Raw genomic sequence first — 9573 nt, 5'->3', positions numbered from 1 at the left:
CATCAAGAATATGGTAAGAGTTAATGTTTTTCCCCATTGATTCAATCGTAGAAGAGATTGACCTTAATACGTGATACCTTGTAGTCGATGTAGAATCTTCTGATGATTTGAAATCAATTGACATATCTTCCTCAAAATGTTCCCAAAGGTCTCTTAGATTGGTTGGATTACAATATTCCAATATTGTTGCGAACAGTCGCCTCAAACTGGATGGCATTTGATATAAAGATGATTCATGTAAATAGTCTTCTAAGCTACTGTCTCTTTGTAACAAACCATGCATTGTTACTGCCTCACAAAATGTTGGGGCCAAAATGCCCTCGGCTGTTCTAAGATCTTCAAAGGAAAACAGTCCCGTTACATTATTTAGAAATATCTGCATAAAATAATGCTCACCCTCAAATGGATTTGCTATAACAATTCAACCTATGACTGTTTTCGTTTTTCGGTGAGTACACTCTTTGTGTTGATGGTTCCAAACATAATATTTAGGAATTTATTTATACAGTAATTTCTTTGCATTTTCATATACTCGATTTAATGCAAAGAATTTTGTTGACGGTGAGAACTCGTCAACGATGTTAGGTCAGAAAACTCAAAGCTTAGTAAGAAGATAACTAAATAATAACTTAGAATGGACTGGAGGAAAAATAAGTGCAGACCAACAATGGAATAAACATTTGTATATTGCCTAATAACCTGAGTATACAATGAATTTTCCAACCTCCTAGTTTGAGGGGTGGAGGTCTATTTTTAGCTTGGCTCTAATGGCCTTCCATACAAGGTGGTCATAGGGGACAAGAAGGTACTTGGGTACACTATCATGGTAGTGGCATAGGTCGTGGTGGAGCAGAGGATCGTGGTGTCGGTGCTTGTTTGTGGTCAGAGACATGCAGGTCATGCCACCATTCCTCGTACTTCCACTGCCTGTCGAATATGGATGTCAGAGTCATGCCTTTATCTTCCTCAGTGTCGTACATCTCGTAACCATACACGTACCTCGTACCTGATGGTTCGTCTTACATTCCCAAGACACATATTTTCTCTAGGCTCCCTTGTATTTTGCTAAGTGTGGGAAAGCTTGCAAGCCATCATGAGTAGGTTACTTAGTTACCTTCTCCAACTCTAGCCTGATACCAAATGATGGTTGGGCCCTTACTAGTTCTCCTCATATGTATACTTTGGAAGCTCTAGAATTTATACTTTATGAGAAGTCGCAGTAAAGACGTGCCTCGCTGGTGGCACCTACTCTTGCGGGATAAGTGGGGCTTCTTAGGTGAGACATGGGTCATGTATGATGAGGCAAGGCACCTTTCGTGGGTCTTCATCCCAGCAAGATGCGGGGTCTCGCAGCGACCCTTGAGCGCAAGGCACAGCATCTCGCATAGCGAGGGTTATGGGCCTATGGCAAGGCATGCCTTTGGCTAAGGACACTTTGGATAACAACGTTTGGCCCTATGCGTGGGCGACATCACGACGGTCAGGAGAGATGGGTAAGGCAGACGTTTGAGGCGCCTCCCAAGTGGCCATGTTACAATGGCCTCATGAGGCACCTATGGGGTGCGAGGCACCGTCGCATGGCCAAGGGGCGTGCGAGACGCTACTGCGTGGGCGAGACGGTGTTTGTGAGACCCTACGCGCAAGATGCTGCTGCGTGGGCGAGACGATGTCGGCGAGACCCTACACGCAAGATGCTCCTGCGTGGGTGAGGTGGTGTCCGCGAGACCCTACACGTGCGAGACGTGGTTGCATGAGCAAGGTGGTGTCCATGAGACCCTGCGTGTGAGACGCTGCTACGTGGGTGAGGTGGTTTCCACGAGACTCTACGCGCGAGATGCTGCTGCGTGGGCAAGGTGGTGTCTGTGAGACCCTGCGCGCAAGACGTTGCGGCTTGGGCGAGGTGGTGTCCGCAAGACCCTGTGCAAGAGACGCTGCTGTGTTGGCGAGGTGTTGTCCCAAGACCCTGCAACATCATGTTGGGGCTATTTCCACCCCAAGCATATACTCCGAGGGCCACGAGGCGGGGGTCTCGTTCAAGCGAAAGTTTGGTATCCACAGAGGCATGTGCGTGAGATGGGGGCATCTCGGATTTTCCTCCCATGGGCATGGAATGACCTCGTGAGGCCTGGGGCCTCGCAAATGTGTGGCCTCTTCTGCCTCTATCACGTACTTGACGCCTTCGGTGCCCCCTTAGTAGTTTACTTCAATAAGGGACCAGACCTTTTTTCCTTGGGGTGGATTTTTGGCATCCACAAATTGTGTTAGCATAGATTTTCTAGAATAGTCTAAATTGAGGATGTTAATTAGATCTTCGTTAGCTCGGAAAGTGACCGGGTGTTGATACTCCAATTGTAAATGCAAACTATACACTGTTGGGGACCTCTTATTGATAATAAATCTATATATTCTCCACATTGCTTATGGGGGAGCAATCCATTGGGCTGACTGGAATTGTTGGATCTCATCAACTTGTTGATTGTTTGTTTCAGAAACCAAGTTGAAAGTGACACGATCATGACCTTTATAAATGTACTTGTAAAGATATTTCACCGCTTTTATTGTAGAACAAATCTCTACATTAATGTGAGAGTCAAATGTTGCAAGGTGATACGGGTTATATGGAACAACCCAACGATTGTTTAGATTTGGTCCTCGAACCTTCATAGTCATTCCATTGTTTGAGCGCCTATATATTGGGAAGCAATCATTTCCAACAGTTGTTGCAGATGCATAATTCTTTGGATAATTACTTTTGCATCCACGATTTCCTTTCATGCAAACATTTGATGGATTCAATACTCCACATGGTCCATGCATCATATGCTTCACAACAACGCTATGGAGGTGGATGTTTGTATTTTTATCATGTATCTCTGCTGATACGATCTCATCAAAAGATTATGGTGCATACAGTTTCCACTCATTTTGTAAGATAATTAAAAAGTGGGCTTGCGGAAGACCCCTTTTTGGTGCTCAGTAACATCATATGCTAACACTTTTATGAATATTTGTCTTTTGAATAACTAGTCCTTTAATTCTTCCAATTTCACATGAAAGACTCGAGCAACCAAATCAGATCGATTTTGACTCTCCTCGTGTGGACTTAGTTCATTTTTAATTTCTCGCCAGTTTGGATTACATGTCAACGTTAAGAAAATGCCAGGTTTGCCATAACGTTGAACTAAAGCCATTGCTTCCATATATATTTTTCTCATATCTCTTGGACCTCCAATAAAAGAAGATGGGAGTATAATTTGTTTCCCAACATTAGAAGGATTTGTTTCCCTAAGCATAATTGTATCAACAATACCTTGATACAACTCTGATCGAATATGTTGTTGCTTTCTTCTAAAATAATCTAGTCTTGAGGTCTCGATCTTGACATACATATCTGCTAACAAATTGTTGCAATAATCGACCAGAAAGCAGCAAATTTGTTCTGACATTTTCTCTTATTTGCAACTTGTAGCAATAAGATTCCCGACATGAAACTATTGGGCACTTTCTTTGTTGGTTTAATCCTACAAAATTTGAATGTGAAGGAAATGTTACTAACTTGGACGTATATACTAAATTAATTTTTAGAAATTTTTAATACTATAATCTAACCTCGCTCTTCTGTTGCAAGTAATTCTTTTGCAGTGGCTGATTGTTAAGGATTTATTGATGGGTTTGTTTTGTTGTACTTTTATCTGCTTCCTCTAATCCTTTAAATCCCTTGATGCCAACCAGTATCACCGAAAGAAAATAATATCGGATATTGCAGTGGATCATAACACCCAAAGTAATACTGAACTTTATGATTTCCACCAGAATTGTTATACACAAGAATGTTACGTCCTCTTGGTTAATCTCCATCATCATTTTCGACCCATATCACTGCAACTTGTGAGGATGTAGGGGCATTGAATATACATCAAGCCCAGCATCTGTTTTTATATGAATGATTTGTTTTTTCAAATCTGGGAAATCTCAAAGAGAACGAAAAAATGGAATAAGGATTGATGTGAAGAATATTGATGAGTTGGGTTACAATTGATGGCCATATTCTGTCTGAATCAGAAATTCAATTCTCTAATTCATGCTCCGTGTCGTAGAAATACAATTGGAGATAAGAAGGACGACTATTGGAAGGGAGCAAGTCGGCGATATAGTGATAGATTTGTCCTTGGGTTCTGAAAGTATATATTCCTCTATTTCTTCGACAGAGTTCTTTATCAAAATTAACACCAAACGATGTAAACACAAACCTATTGTTATAAGTTCGAATATATGTTCGAAAATGTGCAGATTTACTATTGTTGGGTGTAAACAACGCATAAAGCTCACTTGCTACATTATTTGTGGCCAGAGAAATTTTTCCACAACAAATACTAGTTGTTTCATGCCATAATCGCTTTGCTTTACAATGTCTACAGCTAGGCACTAATGGAAGTGAATATAGTTCAGATGGCACTACTTTTAGCAATTTTCTAAATCTAGTAGAACGAGTATGCTGTTGACCGTGTTTTTGGCCAACGACGTGTAGACGTCAAAACGACAAAACCCTTCAAGAGAAATAAACGACATAGACGATTTTTATAGTGGTTCAACCCCAATTTTTTGGTAATAGCCTAATCCACTTAGAGTTGTGATTATAGATCTACACTCAAGATCAGATGAACTTGAGTCAACTGAGTTTCTTCAGTGCAGATTACAAGAATACAAGAGTTCTCTCAAGAGGCAAGTACTCTCTCTAGAAAATTAGAATCCGAAAAAAGTCCTTTTTATGATGCCATAAGCCTTGTATTTATAGGCTCAGGATCGTACAGATGATGTCTCCCATAATCGGGATATTTTGTTATTCTCGCTATATTTAATTTACAATAATATTCAAAATATAACGATACACTATATTTATGGGATAATCTGAGAGATTCCCGCGCAAGCTAAGACCGATTCTTACTGAAGCCGTTTCTGGGATCTTTTGCGTAGCCCTGCTCTGTCTAGTCAATCCATATCACATTTATGCTAGTCGACCAAACCTTCACTGGTCGGCAAAACACTTTATTGGGCAGCATGCACCTGACTGGGCAGACATGCACCTAACTAGGCAGACACACACTTGACTAGTCGGTCAAGGTCATGCCTGGGCAGACATGCACCTGACTGGTCGGACATGGTCATGCCTGGGCAGACACACATGTATCTGGTCGGCCAAGGTCATGATTGGTCAGTCATGACACTTCTCTAGTACTGGTCAGTCAAAAATCTTCACCGGTCGGACAGAAATTCTATCAGTTCGGTCAGATCACTTTATCACAACTTCGAAGAGCCAACACATTTATTGACTATCAATGTGCCTTTTACTGACCATGTATTTCCACTTTTCACTTCTGATTGCCACGTCATCGGACTCTAATTTTTTGGGATAACTTATGTGATTGACCTATTTTGATGAGATTGGCTAATTAGAAAACAAAATTAAACTATTCATATTGTTTTAACGAATGAATTTGAAAAAACTAACTAATTTTATATTAATTCCTTACCCCTACAAGGTCTTGATATGTTTGTTTCATAGATTAGATCCTATTGAACAACATATGGGTCCTATTCATAAAAAAAAAAAAAAAAAATTGAAATGTTAAGAAAAAAAGAATAGAAGGATGGTTGAATTAGACTACTGAAAAAAATAATTTCAGGAAAACCTGTTGGATAGAGACATTTATAGAAAAAATTTCCTCTGAATGAATTAGCCTGGTGCCATCAAGATTGGGACAAACAAAGACTTCACGAGACGATCCCTCTTCATTGATGTCAGTATGAATATGAGAATTTTGTTGTCTCTTTGATACTCTTTGAAGAGGACTAACATGTTCAATATTGTTTGTATATTGAACACCAATATTTGAATGTTGAGTAATTGATACTGCCGTACGATCATTAACAAATGTGTCAAAATCATCGTTATTTGATGATTCGGTATCATTTATACGAATTGAATTGGTTTTTAATGCTTTCTGTTTAGCATATCTCTATCTTTGTTTTCTATAAATCTCTTCTTTTTTTTCTTCTGGAAAATCTTTATATGAAATTCTTTTTTAAGGTGGCTTGTCATGATCTTCAAAATGGAAAAATTCTCAAATATAAAGTTCATAATTTCTTTTTGTAGGTTTATAATTTTATTTAAACTATTATTAATGAAATCTGACCATTTCTCATTATGTCAATGAATGTAGTATACGTTTCAACTGCAATATATTTTTCTACAGGAAAAAAATAACAAATATATCATATCATAGTCTACATTAAATAATTAAATGATAAAATATATTTTCAAATATAATAATTAAATAAATTTCTATATTCCAAGCAATTTCCAATTATTTATGTAATAAAAAATAATTAATATATATAAATATTTGGGACATGTATTCAATAACATATATGGTAAAAAAAAATATTAAAAAATAATAAAGAAAAATGATGAAAATGGTAAGACAAATAAATTAATAAAAAATATTATTCAAATCAAATAATATAAATAAGGAAACAAATCTTTATTATTCTAAACTTGTATATAAATTGTGTATTAAAATGTAAAAAAGTTTATTATATTGACAAATTATTTTAAAAAATACATTATAATTCTAAATGTTATACATTATACATTAGTTATGTTTATGTTTATTATATATAATTATTAAGTATAAATCATATAGTGTAAATTGGATAAAAATAAATAAAACTATACATTTTTGGGCCAAACCCAAATTAAATACTTAGTCCACCCCAATAGTCAAACCACTACAACAAATTTGACATACAATGACTCCCTACAATGTCTTACACCATTGGTGTAAGACATTAAAACTTATCAGGGGTTTTAAATGTCTAATGGTGTAAGACATTGAAAGTTTTTATTAATGACTACAATTGGAAGACATTAAAAATGGTGGAAGACGTTGGAAATAGGTTGAGAAGTGGCCAGGGGGACATCTAATGTCTCCCACTGGGAGACGTGGGACACGTGGCACGTCTCCCACTGGGAGACATTGAATGTATAGAGGGGTACATCCAACGTCTCCCACTGGGAGACGTGGGACACGTGGCACGTCTCCCACTGGGAGACATTGAATGTATAGAGGGGTACATCCAACGTCTCCCACTGGGAGACGTGGGACACGTGGCACGTCTCCCAATGGGAGACGTTGGATGTACCCCTCTATACATTCAATGTCTCCCAGTGGGAGACGTGCCACGTGTCCCACGTCTCCCAGTGGGAGACGTTGGATGTCCCCCTGGCCATTTAATGAATTTTGGGTCTTCTTCTTCCTCATAACACCAAACAGAGAGAGCACACCAAACAGAGAGCACGAAAGGGGTTGCGATTTTAGGGTTTTCAAGGTTAGTTTTTTTTTAATTTTTATGAATTTTAGTTAATTATTTTGATAAAAAATCATAGGTTTAGCATTAGGATGAGTAATATACATGATTTTGTGTTAATTTTACATTTTTATGCATTTTTTTCTATACATTGTTAGATTTATTTGTTTTTCCATGGAGGTTTTTTTATAGATTTAAGATTTCATAGTTTTTTTTTAAATTAACCTATCACATTGTATATATTTCATTATAATATATATGTTCATGATTTTTTTTAATTTTTATCATTATTTATTTCGAAATTTAGATATATTTTTGTATGTATATTTACACTTTTTTTTTTTAAATTCTAACTATTTTGTTATATATATAGTTATTATGTTAAAATAAATTTATTAAATAATTTTAAAAATATAAATATATGCAAAAATTTATGTTTTTGTTGATTATTGAGATTTTAGGTTATGAAATTTTTTATTGATTTTTTGTTTAGGTTATAATTAGTGGCTCATTGGAGTTTTTTTTTATTTGTTTACCAATCAATTACTTATTAGGAATTTAGTGATATTTGTTTAGTAATGTTTAACATATTAATTAATTTAATTTCGTAGGTTGTGATTTTGGTGGTGAGATTTTAGAGAGTACTTTGCATCAAAACTTCTATATCTATCAATCACACATTTGAGGTAATTAAGTTTCTAAAATTATAATAATAAGTTATATATTGCTAGATATTTAGTGATATTTTATTTATTATTTATTAATTTATTTATATTGGTTTGTGAATTTAATAGCGAATTCGATTACTACTTGAAGTAATTTTGCTAGCTTTTGAATTATTAATTGCATGAGGTAAATATATATTCTCTTACTTCTACTTTTAATATTATTAAACAAATGTTAGAAGAGTTTGAATATCTTAAATATTCATCCATAGTGAAGTAGGTTCTGAGATTAAAATTGTGTGCTGCGGTGATAACGGAAGGTTGAGAACTTGTGTGTATTAGTGAAGTAGGTTCTGAGAAATTTGACTGTGTGCTGCGGAGCTATAAGGAAGAAACTTATTGTATGTTGTTTGAATTGTTTGTTTTGCTATTCACATGTAGATGGTTAGGTCACTATTATAGGGGAAATGCTGCCCGATTTTATCTAGGATAATAAACAATTAATTTTATATATGCATTCTATAAGGAAGAAACTTATTGTATGTTGTTTGAATTGTTTGTTTTGTTATTCACATGCAGATGGTTAGGTCACTATTATAGGGGAAATGCTGCCCGATATTATTTAGGATAATAAACGATTAGTTGAGAACGGGCATTACTTGATTGAACATGCAAGTCCCAGGCATTACTTGAGAACGGTATTATTAATTAAAATTTACAAATTATTTTTGAAACTATAAATGTAATCAAATAATTAATTAATATATTTTACTTTATATTTCTTGCAGCTAACAAGCACATCATATACAGAGGCACAAATTGATGAGTTGCGACAAGAATGGGCGACATATGTGTTGCCGATAATCCAAAGTTACCGACCTCGTTGATAGTTTTTTTTTTAATTTTTTAACTCTTTCTTCATACACAATGCAATATTTGTTCATTTTGAATATTTCTAACAAATATTGTATTTCTTGTATATATCTAACAAATATATTTTTTTATTTCAATTTAAATTAATATTATTTCAATTTAATTAATTTAAATTTAGATTAAAATAATTTCAATTTAAATTAATATTATTTCAATTTAATTAATTATTAAATTAATTTCAATTTAGATTAAAATAATTTCAATTTAAATTAAAATAATTTCAATTTAAATTAATATTATTTCAATTTAATTAATTATTAAATCAAATTAAAATAATATTAATTATAAATTTATTTAATTTATTTTTTTTAAATGTGGGAGACTTTCAATGTCTCCCATTGGGAGAGGTGGGAGACTTCCCACGTCTCCCAATGGGAGAGGTGGAAAGTCAAATGTTGACTTTCCACCTCTCCCATTGGGAGACGTGGGAAATGACTCACCTCTCCCAATGGGAGACGTGGGATGTCTCCTAGGGACTTCCCACGTCTCCCATTGGGAGAGGTGAGTCACTTCCCACGTCTCCCAATGGGAGAGGTGGAAAGTCAACGTTTGACTTTCCACCTCTCCCAGTGGGAGACGTGGGAAGTGAGGCACGTGGGATATATAC

General features: G+C 35.6%; 1 protein-coding gene and 1 long non-coding RNA gene across 2 annotated transcripts; one reads left to right on the top strand and one right to left on the bottom strand.

Moving 5' to 3' along the window:
* Positions 1-3023: 3023 nt before the first annotated feature.
* LOC133824145 (uncharacterized) lies at positions 3024-3446 on the bottom strand. The gene has a single exon (XM_062257012.1). It carries the CDS (start codon positions 3444-3446, stop codon positions 3024-3026), a length of 423 nt encoding a protein of 140 aa, XP_062112996.1.
* Positions 3447-7238: 3792 nt separating this feature from the next.
* On the top strand, positions 7239-8942 carry LOC133821118 (uncharacterized). Its single transcript, XR_009887323.1, has 4 exons — positions 7239-7389; positions 7980-8054; positions 8613-8731; positions 8822-8942. It is a non-coding gene; the product is annotated as an uncharacterized LOC133821118 (long non-coding RNA).
* The last annotated feature ends 631 nt before the right edge of the window (positions 8943-9573 follow it).

Source organism: Humulus lupulus, chromosome 3, assembly GCF_963169125.1.
Source record: "Humulus lupulus chromosome 3, drHumLupu1.1, whole genome shotgun sequence".
Lineage (NCBI taxonomy): Eukaryota > Viridiplantae > Streptophyta > Magnoliopsida > Rosales > Cannabaceae > Humulus > Humulus lupulus.
The sequence above is the reverse complement of the archived record's forward strand: the minus strand, read 5'-3'. Positions and strand labels throughout refer to the sequence as shown.